The sequence below is a fragment of the Oryctolagus cuniculus genome, chromosome 1 (assembly GCF_964237555.1).
Source record: "Oryctolagus cuniculus chromosome 1, mOryCun1.1, whole genome shotgun sequence".
NCBI classification, from domain to species: Eukaryota; Metazoa; Chordata; class Mammalia; order Lagomorpha; family Leporidae; genus Oryctolagus; species Oryctolagus cuniculus.
Window position 1 is genome coordinate 219,706,375 of NC_091432.1, and position 21,062 is coordinate 219,727,436.

General features: G+C 43.0%; 1 protein-coding gene across 1 annotated transcript in view; it reads left to right on the forward strand.

Annotated features, from left to right (window-relative positions):
- The window catches only part of PAPPA (pappalysin 1), a 265,699-nt gene that overhangs the window by 23,681 nt on the left and 220,956 nt on the right, over positions 1 to 21,062 (forward strand). Inside the window, exon 2 of the mRNA XM_051855823.2 lies at positions 16,817 to 17,879. Within this exon, the coding sequence (XP_051711783.2) occupies positions 16,817 to 17,879 (1,063 nt within the window). The remainder of the gene's footprint in view (positions 1 to 16,816; positions 17,880 to 21,062) is intronic.

A 21,062-nucleotide genomic window follows, 5' to 3' on the forward strand; every position in this document is an offset into this window, starting at 1 on the left:
AGGAAGGAGGGAAGGAAGGCAGGCCTGAAGGCAAAAGAGCATATTGCCCACAAAAGTCATAATCCAAACATGGATGAAAAGGGATATTTTGCCAAAGGTCAATTCTATATGTCTTATTACCTCCAACTTAGAAATGTTTTCCTTCATTGTCAAGAAAATTTCTAGAAGTTACTTCTTCATAGTATTCTCCTTTCAAGGATGAGAAAAAGGACAGTAGAGAAGGAATATGGATTGCCAAAGATCATATAACTCCATCATACCAATGCACAACCCAGTTGTGTTTTCCTGACTTCCTGTTGTTAGTTTAACTATACTACATAACCACCCACAAATAACATTCAATGCCAACCTCCCATCGTATAGATAAAAAAAATTGAGAGCCAGAATGCAAAGAGCTTACCCAGTGTTAAACGGACATCCAATTATGCATCCAAGTACTGATTCAGAACATCAAGGATTAGTTGAAACCCCCCAAATTCTCTCAAACCAAGTTTCTGCACAAACCTTAGGCCCATAAATTTTTTTTTTCATTCATCCACTCAACAAATGTTTATTGAGTACTTATGTCCTAGGCACCATATGGTAGGACCAATATACAGAGTGGCATCAGGCAGGCTCTTTGCCTTCATGAAACTTTCAGAAGAGTAAGGGAGATAGTTTGAGGGTGATCTTAGAAGTGAATCATGGCCAGTGCCGCGGCTCACTAGGCTAATCCTCCACTTTGCGGTGCCAGCACACCGGGTTCTAGTCCCGTTCGGGGCGCCAGATTCTGTCCCGGTTGCCCCTCTTCCAGGCCAGCTCTCTGCTGTGGCCAGGGAGTGCAGTGGAGGATAGCCCAAGTACTTGGGCTCTGCACCCCATGGGAGACCAGGAGAAGCACCTGGCTCCTGCCATCAGATCAGTGCAGTGCGCCGGCCGCGGTGCGCCGGCCGCAGTGACCATTGGAGGGTGAACCAATGGCAAAAGGAAGACATTTCTCTCTGTCTCTCTCTCTCACTGTCCACTCAGCCTGTCCAAAAAAAAAAAAAAGTGAATCATACTGTCAACAGTGATATTCTCCATGCAAAAGAAAGCAGATCAGCAACCAAATAACCCAAAACAGTAAAACAGTACCAGGACCTGAAAAATACTCAGGAGAGTGAAGGCCCTTCCCTCAAAACTATCTGTGTAGACTATCAAGAAACATCCAAGTTTCCTTTGCTGATTCTGTGGCCAAAGACCACATCTGTTTTAGAGGATGACAGATGGCAGATGTCCATCAAAAATTATGGACAAGAATACTGAAGTTCTATCAGAAGAAATAATATTCATATTGGTCTAAAAAGCCAGAAAAGAGGAAAGACAGCCACAATAGGAAGCCATTTCCAGCTGCCAGAAACAGTGTGAGCCGAAGTGAGAATTTGTGCAAAGAAGGATAGGTTGAAACCAATGTCTGAGATACAAAGTCGGGGTTGGCCTTGACCCTTAGGACATCAGAGGAAAGTTTGTCTATTTGGGAAAATACAGGGAAGCAACATTTTAGGAAGATGAAGCTAGAGTCTGTATCAAGGAGATGATAGTATGGGGACATGAGTTAGTTAGGAGAGTGTTCCAAGCATGTTGATGAGGATATACCAAGTGGCAATGGCATGCTTTCCCATGCATGATATCACTAACACTTTATGGTGAGTTAATGGTATGATCATTTTACAAAGTAAGAAAAGAAAATATCAGACATGTGTGGTGACTCGCCCCAGTTTCACGTTACATGGGAGCAGAGCTGAGATTTAAAATCACAACTTGCCTGCACATCTTGGAAAAATAAATGCCCCTCTCCTTGTACACTTCTGGATCAAATACTATAGTGTCCACATAACTAAAAAGATCATTCATTCACTAAAAGTTTGTTGAGTATACCCCTTACATGCTGCCATTATGTTAAGCGATATAGAAGATATTCTTTGAAACTCTAAGCATGTATGCACACACACATAAACTCACACGTAGACACACAGATACACAGTTACTCACAAGGATAAAATTAGAGTTGTCAAGAGGAGCCAAGATCTGATTATAACAAAACTGAGGGGGAAACTCATTTCAAGGAACTTCTTTTCCTTCTCCAGCAATACAAAGAACCATCACTATCTCCCTCTCTGGAGTACTGAGAATACCAATATTATTGTTAGTGGCCCCAAATCGACATATCTCTGTGAATCTGAAGGGATATGTAAAAATATACTTCTGAGGTTATTAGCTCATTTCTTTTTCTTCTTCTCTTCCAATTCTGTCTCCTTTTTTGTGGCACTTCTCATGTGCATTTAATATTTCCTGCTGTCACATACATACATAATAATGTACATTTCTTGGGTGCTTATTTACACCAGACACCTTGCTAAATAGTCCCTGAGTGGTATAATAAGACAAACCTCCTAGCCAGAGCTGTGTTGAGGTTATTTTGGAGCCAAGACTTAACACAGCTGTGTTTGTTCCCAAATCGTGGTCTTAAGCACCAGAGTCTTCATTGTGCTTTCAATCATGCAAATACCCTCACAAGCACTCATTTATTTCCTCTTTCATACTTATGTGTATATAAGTATTTCATCAACATTAATCAGTGCTTTTTACTTACCGGTTATTGTGCTAACCCTAGAGATATCAAAAATGTTCCTTGCCCTCTGGGTCCTTCCGATCCTATGATAATGGCTTTTACAAAACAATGATCGTACTTAGACCAGTGTAGGAGCATCAGGAATGGAAGCTCCCCTTTCTTTCTTCTTTCCTTTATCGCTCACAAACTAGGTGAAATTGGCCAAGTCAATGTCCATTGTGAAGCCTCAGTTTGCCCCCTTTGTGTGAACAAAATCATCACCCCTCTTTTTCCTCATTTAAAGATTGTTGGGAGAAGTAAATGAAACAATTAAGATGGTTTGTACACTTTAAAATTTCAGGGAAAGCTAAGACGCTTCTATGTTGTTATAAGCAACAGCATACAATCAGTATTGGAGAAATTTTATGATGAACTATTTGAAGAAATAGTCAACTAACTTAAAAAGAACCCTGGCTTATATTTCCTGGGAAAATGTATGGCATTGGTGAAATCTTCACTTTAGATTCAGAGTCAGGTCTAATCCCACTTGTATTATTACAAATCTGCTGATCTTTGCCAAGTCACTGCAACTCTCTGACTTTTAATTTCCTCACCTGTAAAATGGAATCAGGATAGCTTATTTCATGGAGTAATTGTAATAATTTAGTAAGATAACACATATGAAGTTCTTGGCCTTGTACTTGACACATCATAAATGGCGGCTATGTTTTTTTTCAATAGGTTCATGTGGCTATGAGTGCCATTAGAACAAATCAAAGTAGAAATTCTGGGGACTGCGTGAGGAGGAGGACATGGTGATAATAGATCTTCCTAATTGTATGCTATCAACTCCTATTGTATCTATATTGCATGAGCAGGAGGACTGGCACTAGCATTATGGAATAAAGGTACAATCTGTGTTTGGTCATGGTCAATCCCTGGATGTCTACCCAGAACCTGATAGAATAGATGCTCCATAAAAATTTAATCAATCAGTGGATGGATAGATGCATGAGTCGGGCAGGAATTAAGGACAATAATGTGGGGCATGTAAGAGATCAAGGAGGACACATCAAAAGCCTCAGACTTCTCGAGGGCTGTTTTGGGTAAAGGGGCACAGCATCTTTCTAAGGATTCCAGAAATCAGCTCCTGGGTCACTGGGTAGAAAGGAAAGAAAAATGATTTATTTAAGAGAGCACTGAGAAATGCTCAAAGTATCTTCTCGCAGGGATGGATTCTCTGATTCTGCAGGTGTAATCAGTCACTGGTTGAGATGTTGTGATGGTTCAAACATGAAGTTAGGTGTTAAAGGGATGACTAAATGAGCATTGAGGGAACTTCCATGCCTGACTCCATGAAGGTGAAGGGGAATGGCTTAGGGGCTATTTGAAGGCTGTGGAGACTACAGAATGTTGGAATCTTTGACAATTTCCTGGGAAGTGGTCTTTGACTCTGAGATTTGTGTAGTGGCTGAAAAGAGAAGCTCATAGGTCCCTAAGTCATCAAAATGACAAAGGTAGGGCTTCTCCTTCAGGATAGATACAATATCAGCACCCCTTGGTTCGCTGGGATCCAATTTGTGCTATAAAAACAATTCTCTTTATCATCTCTCTCTTGTGTGCAGCAATTTCATTGACAGTGTATGGACAAGAACAATGAAAGTAGATCTCCAGAAAGAATAGAGTTTAACAGCACAGAAGAAAGGAAAAAACACATCATCCCAATTCTGAGGAAAGGGATAGTTTTTTAATGAAAGGCAATAAAAATTGTAATTATACAAATGAGTGTCTGTATTCTCTCACTAGATCATCAAAAAGGCAGTATGTGCTAAGTACTTGTTATCATCAGCTTACATGTAAGGAAAGTGTCAAAGAGGTTGAAGAGAATTTGCCCAAGGCAAAGCAGCAACCATGTAGCAAAGCAGGGTTCAAAACAGACCTGTCTGAACAGTCAGTGTCTTTTAACACTTGTTACGTTGCTAGTGAACACTTGCCAAGTCCTGGGACTTCATTATCTCAGGAGTCCCACTACAACTGTTGGAGGCAGATGCATCATCCCCACTTTACAGATGAGAAGAGCAGTACTAGGAGAGAGGCCCTTGCTTTCCCAACTCACATAGCTAGGAAATGATGGAGCTAGCATCTGGGTTCATATTTGTGGACCTGCAACACCCTGACCTTTCCATGTCCACACAGGCTACTTACATATGAGGAAAGGACATAGGATGGAGAGTCAAGAGCCAGAGGAGAACACAGGTGCCCCTCCATCTTTCAAGAGCATCCAAAGGCATGACATAAGTCTGTGTGTTAATAAAAGTTTTGGATTGTAGGAACCCTTATGCATAATCCTTTCAAATTTGCTTCCCATCTGGATAGCCTCCAATAGTTAACAAGAAAATATGCACATATTTATCTCCTTTCTCCCTCAAAAGAGCTCTATGTCATATATAAGATAAGGTTTTTTCATCCCTAGAGTACACATGGAGAAAAATGAGGTTCAGAGAGGTGAGTTAAATTGCCAGAGGCCACACAGCTAGTAAAGTAAAATAAGAATGTGAGACTATTGGAGTCAGGGGGCTTTCAGATAAGAGTTCTTGGCGGCCGGCTCTGCGGCTCACTAGGCTAATCCTCCACCTTGCGGGTTCTAGTCCCAGTCGGGGCGCCAGATTCTGTCCCGGTTGCCCCTCTTCCAGGCCAGCTCTCTGCTGTGGCCAGGGAGTGCAGTGGAGGATGGCCCAAGTGCTTGGGCCCTGCACCCCATGGGAGACCAGGAAAAGCACCTGGCTCCTGCTATCGGATCAGCGCGATGCGCCGGCCGCAGCACACTGGCCGCGCCGGCCACTGGAGGGTGAACCAATGGCAAAAGGAAGACCTTCCTCTCTGTCTCTCTCTCACTGTCCACTCTGCCTGTCAAAAAATAAATAAATAAATAAATAAATAAATAAATAATTAAAAAAAAAAAGAGTTCTTGGCAAGGAAAGAGACAGAAGAGCAGACACAGTTGCCAGTTTGGATGCTCATTCTACTGCTCCATACAGCCTTACAAAGGGAAATCTGGTCTTGCCTCTACACCTGTATGCCTAACATATATGAAACACTTAAGATCACCTTGGCCCTGTGAAGTGCCCAACGTGGTTACCTCTGATGCCCTTTCCTCTCTTGTAGGAGACAGGGCTCTCTGGAATTCAGTACAACTTGGATTGACCCTCCAGTCACTGTGATTGACTTTTAGCCTTCAGCTCCCACTGGGCCTGAGGGGATCCTTTGAGCCAGGGTGGGCCTACAAGGATAAAGATGCTGAGGGACCTTCCCTTAGGAGCCCTCCTCAGTGACATCCCAGCCTTCCTCTGAATGCCGGGTGCTGTGGAGTCCTCCAGGTCATTTTGGTGGGTCTCCCCCCCGACTGCACCAAGTGCAGGGACCATGGGTGTACTTAACCCAAATCTGTCTGTTTTAATCACTCTCCTCTGGACAGATAAAAGCTTTCCATAGGATTGCTCTCTCAAGCATTCCTCTGTGGCTTTGATACCAGCGATTAAATCATGGAAGAGAAAACAAAACAAAACAGAAAAGGGACTAGCTTCAACCTTTAGCTTTTAATTCTTTTAGCCTTCCGAAAGAAACTAGACTGTTGACCTAAATTCGCCCCTTTCATCCCCGTATCCTCTCACCTCTACTTATACTTTGCTGGCTGATGCCCCACAGCTAGTAGGCATTCTTCAGTTGGAAGACCTGAAACTGCCTTCCTCCCTGCACCACCACCCCCCTCCCATTCATGACCTTATGTGTCCTGCAGTGGGAACCAAGGCTGGGATATGTAATAAGCCACAATCCTAGAGTCACAGAGTTTGAAATGGAAGGGGCTTCCTTTACTGCCTGATAGGACTCCCCCATTTTACAGGGAGGGGGAGTGAGGAAGAACAGAGAGGGAAGCTATTTATCCAGTGGCCCATAGCACAGCAGCAGCAGAGCTGGACATGAGCAACTTGACTATGGCTTGACGGCTTCTCCAGTTGAAAGAAAGCATTCTGGGGTTGAGCTCTGCCTCTGGGGTCAAACAGATGAAACTTAGTATTGTGGTTTCCTCAGGCTTTCAAAACCTTTTTATTGTTATCATTATTTAAATTTTTAAAAGACAGAACTATCTGGGTACAGCTTCCTCCTATATCCACTCTCCCAATGAGAGAAAACAAACACTAATAGAAAATAGATATAAATTGTCATCCATTGCTAATCCTCCTCCTTAGTCAGTGATGATTTCAGAGCTAATTTTGTATTGAGTTAAAACCATCCTAAGACAACATCCTAGGAAAAAAGTCTACACGATGGAGACATGGTTGGGGCTTCTGTCAGCTGTGGAGGAATTGAATCTAAAATCAGAAGACTTGAAGTCCAGTTCTTTCTAATAGTTAGTGTTGTGTGACCTTGGAAAAAGGACCTTACTTTTCTGCATTACGAGTTTTCTCATCTGTAATTGTGCCTGGTTGCTGTGAGGATTACATGAGACACTTTGGATGGAAGCAGCTACCTTAGTGCTTGATATCAATAAGTGCTTCATAAAGGTGCATTCACATGGAAACACAGAAGTACTCCTGCCCGGTAGGGAATGTTTCCTGTATGTGGTGACACTGACACCAGATTTCATATCCTCCTAGTTAATATACCTTGCTATGCTCATAATAAGAATTGAGTCAGTGGAAACACTGTATCATTTCAAGTGAATGATTCTAACTGGGGAACAAGGCATTGGAAGATGGGATAGATTTTAGAGAATTTCAGTGAGGAAGCTTCAAAAATTTGTTGAATGGTTGTGTAATAGTTGTCAGGGTTGCCATAAGAAAGGACTTCAGTCTGGGTGGAATTAATGGCATGAATCTACTTATTTACTTAATTTTTACTATTTTGGCAACCAGAAGTCCATGGTCAAAGTGTCCAAAGAGTTGGTTTATTCTGAGAGCTGTCTCTCTCCTTGGCTTATAGATGAAATTTTCTGAGTCTCCACGTGGTCCTCCTATTGTACATTATCTGTGTCCTAATTTTCTCTTCTAGTAACGACAGCCATATTGGATTTGGACCCACCTAATGACTTCACTTTAGTTTAATCACTACTTTAAATGCCCTATTTCCAAATATAGTCATGTTCTGAGGTACAGGGGTTACAGCTTCAACCTAGAAATTTTGGAAAGACAGAATTCAGAACACAACAGATGGAAAGGGAGGGAGGAATAAACAAGGGTATGACAGTAATCTTGGAGTCAGGGGCAGGGGAATTAGTACAAACACTGAAAGTTGGAACAAACCGGGATCAGAAACCAACAGGCTCAGAAGCTAGGGATGTAAGTGTAGGTGCTGAAGGGAGAGCTTGGGAAGCCATTCTAAACTCTAGATAGACAGTGAGGCACAAGACAACCTGAGGTTCTTGTGGACTACAGTGTGCCTGTTAAAACAGGTTAGGCAATTTATTTGAGAGGCAGAGTTACAGAGAGACAGAGAGAGGGAGGGAGGGAGGAAGTGAGGGAAGGAGGGAAGGAGGGGGAGAGAGAGAGAGAATCTTCCATCCGCTGGTTCACTCCAAATGGCCACAATAGCTAGAGCTGGGCCTATCCAAAAGCTAGGAGTCAGGAGATTCTTCCAGATCTCTCACATGGGTGCAGGGCCCAAGGATTTGGGCCATGTTCTGCTGGTTTCCCAGGCCATCAGCAGGGAGCTGGATCAGCATTGGAGCACTAGTGCCCATATGAATGCCAGTGCCAGTTTTCAGGTGGAAATCCACTACACCACAGCCTGTTTTTCAATGTTTAAGTCCTAGACAGGAGAATAGCATGGGAAGCTGCCTCCTAGACTGTAATTTAATTCAGTTTGCTTGTATTGGTGCTATAAGACTTACAGAAATATTTCTGGAGAGTGTCATAACTTTAAACAGCCTACAATAAAATGTTTGGTACTTGGCACCTTAAGAAGTGACAAAACTAAGGACATGAGCATAAATCCTACAGCTCTGAGTTCTTTTTTTATTAATGTAAAGAGAAAAGATTTCACTTATTTCATAGGTACAGATCTAAGAAGATAACTATACTTCCCCCTCTCTCCCAAATCCCTTCTTCCCTCCCTGCTTTTCTTTTCATTAATTTTTGCAAAGACATAATTTTAATCCATTCTGTAATCATAGGTTTAGTTCATCACTAACCCTAATATTCACCAAGTAAAAAGTAGGAAGACCACAGGTCTAAAGGAGTATAAACAAGGGTTAAAATGACAATGATATCACAAGATGTTTGTTTCATTCCTATACATCTCCTGTCTTCTATATTAACTTCCACATTTCAGAGAAAATGATATTTGTCTTTTTGAGAATGGCTTATTTAGCCACTGCTCCTTCCTGAACCTCAGTTTACTCTGACAAATAGATAATGCTGATAGCTCCCTTGTGAAGACTGAGAGAACTACCATATTGAGAATACCGTGCATGGTATTCAGTAAGTACTAAATAAAGGATAGCACGCTCTGACAGAGACAGCAAATATAGGGAAGTGTCCCCCATCCTTTTCTTCCTTTATTTTTCTTTTTCAATGACAAACTCTGTGGAACACCTACAATATAGCAGGCACCATGCTGGATATTGAGCATTTATAAATTAACAAAATAGACACAGATGAAGGAAACACAGACATTGAATAAGTAATTATTTGAGTGAAGAGTGTTTGGACAGAAACAAGTATGATGAGTACTATAAGAGGAAGATTTGTCATGCCTGGTTGCCATGCCTTCTGGGGCTAGTGCCTTTTTCTATTTTAAAATATTTTTTTTTTACTTGCTTGCTAGGCAGCATGATAGAGAGGGAGAGACAGAAAGACAAAGAAATATATCTACTGGTTCACTCCCCAAATGGTCACAGCAGCCAGGGTGGACCAGGCAGAAGCCAGGAGCCTGAAACTCCATCCTAGTCTCACATGGGTGGCAGGGGCTCAAGCGCTAGGGCCATCTTCCATTGCCTTCCCAGGGGGACAGTTAGAACTCAAACTTGCATTCTGATATAGTATGCTGATGTAGCAGGGGGTGGCATAACTCACTGTACCACAACACTGGCCCAAGGTTGGCACATTGAAAGTAACCCCCCAAACCCAGAGTTTTCTCCCCCACAGCTCTGGCCGGGATTTTCAGAGCATCCCTACCTGCCTTCTGCCTTTGTTCTTTTCTCTCTCAAGGCTGTTCTTCCTCCCTCGTGGTTGTTCTTCCTCTTTGTGGTGAGAGTGAATGGGTAGATGAGATTAGACAATGCGTGTAAATAATTATGAAGCCTCTGGGGGCCTCTGAAACCCTTTTTACATCAAACCTTTGCTGCAGGAAGACACCCTCAACCACTCTCCCTGAGCAGTGCTGCACACCTCAGTGGCCAACCATAGGGCTCTTGCACCTTCATTGTCTAACTCTATATTTTATAGCATTGAGACAGATATATGTAATTTATATGTAGATTGTGTGCAGAATTGCTTGCGGCCTTCCCTCCTGCCATACAGGGAGGTGTCCCTTGGATCATCCTCTAGTTCCACGCAGATGGTGCAGACTTCAGACTAACTTGTACTGTTTTCTTTTCCTGTGTCTGTCGTGCTGAGGAACTGTGAGGAAGGGCAGTGCGGAGGTGTGAGGGTACTCTTGTGTCCTCTGGAGAATACTGTTCTGTGTCCTGTGTGTCAAGAACCAGAGCAGAAAGAACCCAAGCATGCAGAAATTGTGAATGACATAAGGCATCCGGTTCAAATCAACACATGTTTTTTGGGAACCTTCTATTTACAAGGAACCATTCTAACAGTGAACAAAAGAGCTTTTAAATTCTATCAGGGGATCATTTTATCCAGACCTTTCCTTTTACAGAGAAGGGAAATGAGACTCAGTAACACGAAAGGGGGTGGTGTGACTTGTCCCTGGCAAAGTTGCCTGGCAAGCCATGCTCAGATCTCTGGTGCCAAATCCCGGTTCTGGGATGGTGGCACAGGGGTTCTTACCCTCCAAGCCCCTGGAGTGTGATTACTGTTAAGTTATTTTTAGACAGAAATAAACCCCATCACCAAGCACTCTGCTCCCCCATTCCTACTGAAGCTCAGAATTTCCTTTTGCCACTTACTCTCCAGGTAAACATTTCCCTCTGAACTTCTAAAGCCACTGCTTCAAGGTTCTCATTTCCCTTCATGTGTTTCCTCTTGGTTCCACTGAAAACTTTCTCTTTGCCCTTCCCTTCTGCCTCCTGTGGCTGAGACACCCCTTATTCCTTAGCAGTATGTTGCAGGGTCTGGGGCTTTCTCATTCCTTCCCCCTTCTCTCTCAACTGCAAACAGAGGTGGCCTGAGCCAGGGTCCCCAGCCCCAGGAAAGTTCAGATCTGAAAGCATCCTGCAGTTGTGTAAACATCTTACCTTGCTAACCAAGGCCAGCTGCCTTCCAAAGGCAACAGGAAAACCAAAGACTGGGAGCCCCTGGCAAAATAAAACCTGCAGGTCAGGAGAGAGAAAAAGTGAGAGGTAAAAGGATCTTGTTTCAGATGTTAATTTTCTCATTAGAAGACCCATCATTTTCTTTTTTATGGGTGAAAGAACTAGATGGAGTGGGGGAGAGAAGAAGCGCTAAGAAGAGATGGAGCAAGCAGGGATATGGTGGTTCCAGGAGCTTTCACTCTGGTAATTCTTATAATAGGCACTGAAAGATATGTAATAAAGAAAATCAGACTTGGACTGAATTTATCATGGGCAATGTCATCCAGTTCCCTGCTTCACCAGTCTCTGGCAACTCATGAAATCTGGAGTCAGATATTTGGCTTTGCAGGGACCCAATGGGGTGGCAGCTTTTAATCTGTAGTCTCTTAATATCTAAGCTGACAAGGAGTTATGATTTCTAAGCAGCATTTGCAAGCGGGTTTGAGGATGGCTTGTGTTTTTTTTGAGCCTTCATCCTACTAACTCTTGATACATTAGGCAAGATGCCTTCAGGGTACCTTCTCTCTGTGGCTTTTCTGTATATTGTTTTCAGTCATTTCCTACTTTTCATCCTTGACATGACTCCTGGGCCCTCTGGCATTGTACAAATGAACTCCCATTTGGATAGCCATTGTACATGGAGGATGCTATATCCTCTAGATCTTTTAAGTATGACAACATATTTAAAGAGAGACAGAGAGCAGGGAATTCAGGTTCCCTGAGGTGAAGTGATTCACCCCAAATATACTGCTAGTAATTGCTGTCAAAGCAGACTACTACTCCAAGTTCAAAGATCCTTCTGTTTCTACCCTACCAAGAATACATTCTATTCTCTAAATCTTTCTGTCTTTTAGTCACAGACATAAATTAAAAGCTTTCATTCTGTTTATCCTCAAAGTCTCTACCTTTTCTCTCCCTCTGCTCTATTTATCATCATTCCTGTGCACATTCATGAGACACTAAGTGTGAGCTGTAGTAAGGTGCTGGTTCAGTTACAGAGATGTCCAGGATGCAGGTTGTGGCTCATAATTGAGAGGAGATAAAGACAAGGACACAAGCAACTACAAAACCAGAGAGTCAATGCCAAGTCTCCTAAAAGTAAAACAATGTCATACAAGAGAATGATCACTACTCATAGGAGCTTCTTGGAAAAGATATCTTGTGTGTGTGTCATTGGGAACCTGGAATAAAGAAAATCAGACTTGGACTGAATTTATCATGGGCAATGTCATCTAGTTCCCTGCTTCACCAGATTGGGAACCAAGACCCAAAGGAGTAGTTGATGTTTTGCTAAGGTCACCTAGACTCTAAGAGTAGGATAGGATGGCACTGTAAGGAGATTCTGGTAATTACCTGAAAAACTGTTTGGCACAGAGTAGGAAGAGAGGTGTAGGTAAGCTTCAGATGTTTGGCCAATACTGCTGGCCACATCAGCTGTGAACAGAGATATTTACATAAATTTTCAGGTCCCAGTGCCCACAAACAAGTAGACTGTGTGAAGCTCTTCTGTTGATTTTGCTGGAAGCTCTCCATGCTCATTTAATGAGCACTAATGATAGATGCATGCTCAGAGTTACGGTGACCGCAGTGATTCTCCAGCTCAGAGTAGGGACTGTCCTTCTAAATTATCATCTTTTATTCATTCTTGTCTCTCCCACTTTTTCCTCCCACCTGGCCTCATACATCATTAACTCTTAAAATATACTTTTAATTAGAAAGTCTTTTTCCCCACCCAAGAATTTATTCTATGCCAAGGACACTGGATATATTCCAGAAAGGCTAGAGAATATGAATTGATGAGTAGGAAGATAATGAGATCCAGAGAGGATCCACTAAGCTACTTTCTGAAGTTCTCAGAGTAAATCTAGAGATGCCTGGCTTGGAATTCCCCAAACAGTGAACTAAAACTTGTGACACTATGCCTCCCCACCTCCTGCGTCCCAGGTAGATGGTGTGCTCTAGATCTAGATTTTGGTTAGAGACAGGAAAGTGCTGTAAATTAGTGTACAGGACAGTGAACCTCAGGGGATGGTTGATCTAGGATCCACTGTCCAACCAGTTGACCTTGAGCTTGTCTTTTCAACTCTTTTAATTTCCATATCTTCCTCAATTAAATAAGAAACTTAATGCAAGGGTACTTGAAAAAGTTCATGGAAAAATGGAATTGAAAGATTAAGTTTAGGGTTGGCATTGTAGTGCAGCAGGTTAGGACACTGCTTGCAATAACAGCAATATCATATCAGAGTGCTGGTTCAAGTCCCAGCTACTCTGCTTCTGATCTAGCTTCCTGCTAATGCACCTGAAAAGGCAACCTATGTTGGGTCCCTATAAGCCACTTGGGAGACTAGGATGGAGCTCCTGGCTTCTGGCTTCAGCCTGGTCCAGATAAGGTTGTTGCAGCAATTTGTGGAGTGAACCAGTGAATGGAAGATCTCGGTCTCTGTCTCTATTTCTCTCTGTCACTGCCTTTTAAATAAATAAATAAATATTTAAAAGGATATATTTATTCTGGTAACATAAAATGAAATATATAGATATTTCATAATACACATTTTTATGAACTTTCTGAAGACCCCTTGTATCAGCATCATGGAGTGTAATGTGGATTAACTGAGTTAATGCAGGTACAGACTGTAGCATACTTCATGGTCTGACATGGAAGTTTGGTAGATTTTGTTTATTATTATTAACAATTATGCAGGAATCCCTAACATTTTTATATTAAGAAGGCACATGTTTTATAAATATGCATAATGCATACTATGAAAATACATATTATGAAAAAATGTATGGATTTCAAAATTTTTGTGCCAAAATAAACTTATCTCTTAATTTGATTTTTCATGAACTTTTGAAGTCTCCTTGTTAGACATTTCATGTTAAAGGAGACAAAATGAATTGGCTCCTTGTATATTTACCAGTAGCTATGTAACATGACAAATGCCTTCAATTCTCTCAGACTCACCTGCTAAATGAAGGAATTGGACATAATGACCTTCGAAAACTTTTCCAGCATGGCAATGAAGCATATCTGCCATTCCATATCCGGGCCAGCCAAGGTTCCTGTAAGAGACAGAAGGACTAACTTTTCATTCCTTGACTCTCATTTTTCTAGGTCAGTTTTTCTAGGCAATTCAACACCACAGACCACTTAATAACTGTTCATGACAGATAGACACTTAGTGATATGTTAGCTATAATAGGGAATTGCCCTTTACATGAACATCTTCCATTTGTTGTTGTTCTCTCCTACTGTTTCTCCTTTCAGCTCCCAGATAAACCTACACTTCAAATACACTCTTTTAAAAAAAAAACTTTTATTTAATAAATATAAATCTCGAAATTAGAACTTTCAGATTATAGCAGCTTTTCCTCCTATAACCTTCCTCCCACCCACAACCATCCCATCTCCCACTCCTTCTTCCATCCCACTCTTCATCAAGATTCATTTTAAATTATCTTTATATACAGAAGATCAACTTGGTATATACTAAGTAAAGATTTCAACAGTTTGCATCCACACAGATACACAAAGTATAAAGTACTCTTTGAGTACCAGCCCCACTGTTTATTCACATAGTACAACACATTAAGGATGGAGGTCCTACATGGGGAGCAAGTGTACAGTGACTCCCATTGTTGATTTAACAATTGCCACTCTTATTTATGACATCAGTAATAACCCAAGGCTCTTCTCATGAGCTGCCAAGACTATGGAAGCCTCTTGAGTTCACAGACTCTGACCTTATTTAGACAAGGCCATAGTCAAAGTGGAAGTTCTCTCCTCCCTTCAGAGAAAGGTACCTCCTTCTTCGATGGTCTGTTCTTTCTGCTGGGATCTCGCTCACAGAGATCTTTCATTTAGGTCATTTTTTTTTGCCACAGTGTCTTGGCTTTCCATGCCTGAGAAACTCTCATGGGCTTTTTAGCAGGATCCAAATGCCTTAAGGGTTGATTCTGAGGCCAGAGTGCTGTTTAGGGCATCTGCCATACTCTGAGTCTGCTGTGTATCCCGCTTCCCATATTGGATTATTCTTTTCTTTTCTTTTCTTTTTTTTTCTTTTTTTTTTTTTTTTTTACAGAGAGGAGAGGCCGGGGGGGGGGTGGGGGGTCTTCCATCCATTGATTCACTCCCCAATTGGCCTCAATGGCCGGAGCTGTGCAGATCTAAAGCCAGGGGCCAGGAGCTTTTTCCTGGTCTCCCACATGGGTGCAGGGGCCCAAGGACTTGGACCATCTTCTACAGCTTTCCCAGGCCATAGCAGAGAGCTGGATTGGAAGTGTAGCAGCTGGGACTAGAACCAGTGCCCATATGAGATGCCAGCGCTTCAGGCCAGGGCCTTAACCTGCTGCACCACAGCACCGGCCCCTGTTCTCTCCTTTTTAATTTTTTTTTTTATTTGACAGGTAGGGTTATAGACAGTGAGAGAGAGAGAGAGACAGAGAGAAAAGTCTTCCTCCCATTGGTTCATTCCCCAAATGGTGGCTACGGCCGGTGCTGCACTGATCCGAAGCCAGGAGCCAGGTTCTTCTCCTTGGTCTCCCATGCAAGTGCAGGGGCCCAAGCACCTGGGCCATCCTCCATTGCCCTCCCAGTCCACAGCAGAGAGCTGCACTGGAAGAGGAGCAACTGGGACTAGAACTTGGTGCCCATATGGGATGCCGGCACCGCAGGCGGAGGATTAACCAAGTGAGCCACGGCGCTGGCCCTTGCTTCTTAATTCTATCAGTTATTATTAGCAGACACTAGTCTTAGTTATGTTATCCCTTTGACACTTAATCCTACCTTTATGATCAATTATGAACTGAAACTGATTACTTTGACTAGTAAGATGGCATTGGTACATGCCACCTTGATGGGATTAATTTGGAATCCCCTGGATGTTTCTAGTTCGACCATTAAGGGTAAATCCAAGTGAGCATGGGCCAAACTGTGCTTCTCCTCCCTCTCTTATTCCCACTCTTACATTTAACAGGGATCACTTTTCAGTTAAATTTAAACACCTAAGAATAATTGTGTGTTAATTAAAGAGTTCAACCAAAGGCAAATACACTCTTTTTAAAATAAAAAGATTTATTTATTTATTTGAAAGGCAGAATTACAGAGGCCGAGGCAGAGAGAGAAAGAGGTCTTCCATCTGCTGGTTCTCTTCCCAAATGGCTGCAATGGCTGAAGCTAGGCCGATCCGAAGCCAAGAGTCTGGAGCACAGCTCCAGGGGTGCACATTGCAGGGGCCTAAGGACTTGGGCTATCTATCCCAGGCCACAGCAGGCAGCTGGACTGGCAGTAGAGCAGCTGGGACTCGAACTGGTGCGCATATGGGATGCCAGCACTGCAGGCGGTGGCTTTACCCACTGTGCCACAGCACCAGCCCCTCAAATACGCTCTTAATTAGAAAGCCTTCTTCCTCATCCACTAGTTTTCATGTCTTTATTATTACTGCTGTTCTTATTACATTTTCTTTAGGTGAGGTGCTATCCCAGAGAATCTCTTTTTGTGTGCTCCATATTCCAAATCAATAAAGGTCAAAGTACTTGGATTAATGTGGTGGTGAGAATGTTACAATCCCTACCAACAATGGTCCTGCCAATTCCTTGAGCCTTTGCCTTGCCCTTGGGGTGGTCCCAGAGGCACCATTGGTAACTGTTGGGATTCCACAGAGCAGTTTGAAAACCACTAGTCTAGAACATCCTGATACAAATTTTATCAGAGTAAAATTACTTAACTCCATCTTCTTCCATCCTTTATTCATTCATTTTTCTCTTTTGGGGTCACATAGGGCTGTATGACAAATGTTCTTATACCTCGCGTGACCGAGGATGGGTCATGGGCATTCACACCGTCAGTGACCAAGGCAACAGAGATCCACGCTACTTTTTCTCCTTGAAGACAGACCGGGCTCGGCAAGTGACCACCATCAGTGCCCATCGCAGCTATGTGCCAGGACAGTGGGCATTCCTAGCTGCTACCTATGATGGGCGGCTGATGAAGCTCTATGTGAATGGTGCCCAGGTGGCAACCTCGGGGGAGCAGGTGGGTGGCATCTTCAGCCCCCTGACCCAGAAGTGCAAAGTGCTCATGTTGGGGGGCAGTGCTCTAAGTCACAACTACCGGGGCTACATCGAGCACTTCAGTCTATGGAAGGTGGCCAGAACTCAGAGGGAGATACTGTCAGACATGGAATCCCATGGCTTCCACACTCCTCCACCTGAGCTCCTCCTCCAGGAGAACTGGGACAATGTGAAACGCACCTGGTCCCCCATGAAGGATGGCAAAAGCCCCCATGTGGAAATCAGCAATGCCCATGGTGTCCTGCTGGACACAAATTTGGAGCCCCCTCTGTGTGGACAGACCCTATGTGACAAAGCAGAGGTCATTGCAAACTATAACCAGCTTCCGAATTTCCGCCGGCCCAAGGTGGTACGCTACCGCGTGGTCAACCTCTGTGATGATAACCATGAGAACCCAACAGTGAGCCGCCAGCAGGTGGACTTCCAGCACCAGCAGCTGGCTGAGGCCTTCAAGCACTACAACATTTCCTGGGAGCTGGAGGTGCTGGAGGTGAGAAACTCCTCCCTGCGCCACCGCCTCATCCTGGCCAACTGTGACATCAGCAAGATTGGGGATGAGAACTGTGACCCTGAGTGCAACCACACACTGACGGGTTATGACGGCGGGGACTGCCGCCACCTGCACCACCCCAGCTTCATGAAGAATCAACAGAATGGTGTGTGCGACATGGACTGCAATTATGAATGGTTCAACTTTGATGGTGGAGAGTGCTGCGACCCAGAAATCACTGATGTCACTAAGACTTGCTTTGATCCCGACTCTCCACACAGGTAAGACCATCTTCATCAAAATATTCCCACTGAAATGTAAAGTCAATGTCCCTCATTTTTAATGGTTTTTATTTAACATAAACAAATTTCATGTAATTCATATATGCAGATTTAGGAACATAGTGATATTTCTCACCCTTACCCTCCCTCCCACCCACACTCCCACCCTTCCTCCTCCTTCCTCTCTTACTCCCTCTCTTAATTTTTACAATGATCTACTTGTTGTTTACTTTATACTCACAAGATTAACCCTACTCTAAGTGAAGAGTTCAACAAATAGTAAGAAGAAAAAACACTGTTCCTCAACAGTAGAGAAAAGGACTTTAAACAATCATTGAATCTCAAAATGTCAGTTTCACTCCTATACATTACGTTTTTACTACTCTTTTCATTACTACAGATCAAGGAAAACATATGGTGTTTGTCTTTTTGGGACTGGCTTATTTCACTAAGTATGATGGTTTCTACTTGCATGCAATTTGTCACAATAGACAGGGTTTCATTCTTTTTTATGGCTGAATAGTACTCTTTGTCCAGTCATCAGTTAATGAACATCTGGGTTGATTCCATATCTTAGCTATTGTAAACTGAGCTGCAGTAAACATGGCGTCTGATTTTCATATACTTTCATGTACTGATTTCATTTCCTTTGAATGTCTCTCATTTTATAGCTAAGGCAGTAGAAGTCCATAGGGATTCTGGGATTTTCACAGTTCATGCAGTGGCTTTAGGACCATGGCAAGTCTATCACTCAAGTAATCAAGGGGAACACTTATAAGCACTATTCATTTTTAAAATATTTAATGAGTACCTACTATGGGCTGTGAAGGAAGACTCAGAACCCTGTATTAAAGGGCTCAGAGCTTACAGTGTGTACATGAGTAGAGCCTGATGTATTGGTGTCTTGTATATAGTCCAGCAGGCTAGGGCACCATTGTCCAACACAATAGACCCTCGCTACATGTGATTGTTTCCATTTAGATCTGTTAAAATTAAATAAAATTTAAACTCCAATTCCTAAATTGTGATAACTGTTTTCAAGTACCTAGCCACATGGGGCTAATGGCTATCCTACTGGACACAGCAATATGGAAAACTTCATTGCAGAAAGTTCAGTTGGGCACTGCTGGCAAAACTGGGGTCAGCTGGAATCAGATAACCCGAGTCCAGACCTCATATCTACTACCTCCTCACTCTGTGAACTCTTAAAAGCTATTTCTTCATCTGTAACATGGGAATAATGAGAGTACCTGCTCTGTCAAGTTGTTCTGGAGATTGGGAAAGTGCACTTTCTCTTACTATGGTGCGAATAAGCATGTAATTAACTCTTAGTAAGTACATTGATTGTTCCTTGAGTAACAAAGATAGTGTGTGGTGTTTAGGGAGTGCCATAAGAGATAGGAGAGAAGAGGTTGACTTTTAGTTTAAATATATCAGAAAGATATCTTTGAGATAGGTGGCGTTTGAGCAAGGTCTTCAAGGATAGGTATAACTTGGAGTGTGATAGAACAAGTCTAGGAATCTAATGTGCATGAGAGCTACAGATAATACCATTATATTTTATTTGAGATTTATGCTAAATGAGAGAGCTTTAGTTGCTGTTGTTATGAAAACTAACAAAAAGGGGTAATTATGCGTGATGATGGATATGTTAATTTGTTTCATAGTAGTAACCTTTTTACTATATGTCTACCATAACATCAGGTTGTATAGCTTAAATATACACAATAAAATTTATTTTTAAGAAGGGATAGGTAAAATGTAGACATCCAAGATTGATTTGGGGAGAGGTGGAGACCCTCAAGGCAGAGGGTCTAATGCCTCACTTAACCCTGCTGTGGCTGTCAGCTAGAACCAGTAATCCCAAAATGTAACCCAAAGGTGAACTCAGGAATGAACTACATTAGATGTGGGACCTGGAGGAACCAGAGAGACAGTCAACATCCATTTTCCTGTTTTTCTCGGATTCACATTGAACTTTTCCATTCTGTCCACCACACAGGACCCTGAACTTGCTGATGGCCCGAGCACATTTGCCAACCTCTGCAGGTTTTCTGCTGACTGTCCTCTTTATGTCTCTCCCAAAAGAGCAAGGGGCTCCCGTGCACAGACAAAATACCTATGTGTAAGGGAATGACGATGCTGGCAGGAGATTGTCATGCTTGGCAGCAAGTCAGAAAGCACGTCAGCTCAGCCTCCTCGCTCTAGGAGAGGCCGTGGACTCTCACCTTGGCTCAGAGACATGAGCAGCCCATGCAAGAAAGGTCACAGTGCATTATTAGCTCTTTCCTTTGGGTTTTGCCAGAGTTTGGCAAGAGAGACAAGATAGGGACGAAAAATCCTAGGGAGTGAAGTGACTTAGCCAAGTTCACAGGTCAGGAACGCCATTAGGCTAAATCACAAATGCAACAAATCTGTTATCAGTGTAGTGTGTGGTGTACTGAGCTAACCCCTTAGAAGATACCTATGAGCCTAGGCAGAGTAGGCACGGAGAAAGAGGGGCATAGCTGGCAGTCAGTCATCCATTTGCAGATCCATTCATTTGCTCATTCACTCATTCATGCAACAAATGTTTATACAACACCTGTCAAATGCCCTCAACCCTATTTTGCTGAGGAAAATGCAGCATTCAGATAGGTAAAGGGATTTGTCCAAGGTCATCCTGCTAGTAAGCAGATAGCTTGGATTTAAACCCAGCCTTACTGACTCCAAAACTCCCACTGATTTTTTTTTTTTTTTTTTTTTGGACAGGCAGAGTGGACAGTGAGAGAGAGAGACAGAGAGAAAGGTCTTCCTTTGCCATTGGTTTACCCTCCAATGGCCGCCGCGGCCGGCGTGCTGCGGCTGGCACACCACGCTGATCCGAAGGCAGGATCCAGGTGCTTCTCCTGGTCTCCCATGGGGTGCAGGGCCCAAGCACTTGGGCCATCCTCCACTGCACTCCCGGGCCATAGCAGAGAGCTGGCCTGGAAGAGGGGCAACTGGGACAGAATCCGGCGCCCCAACCGGGACTAGAACCCGGTGTGCCGGCGCCGCTAGGTGGAGGATTAGCCTATTGAGCTGTTGCGCTGGCCCCCCACTGATGTTTTTAAACCTGAAAACAGTAAGAGGCAGAGTTAAATGATAGGGCTGACAGGGTAGTTTTACTAGAGGTTAGGGAGAAGAGAGATGAGTTTGATTGGA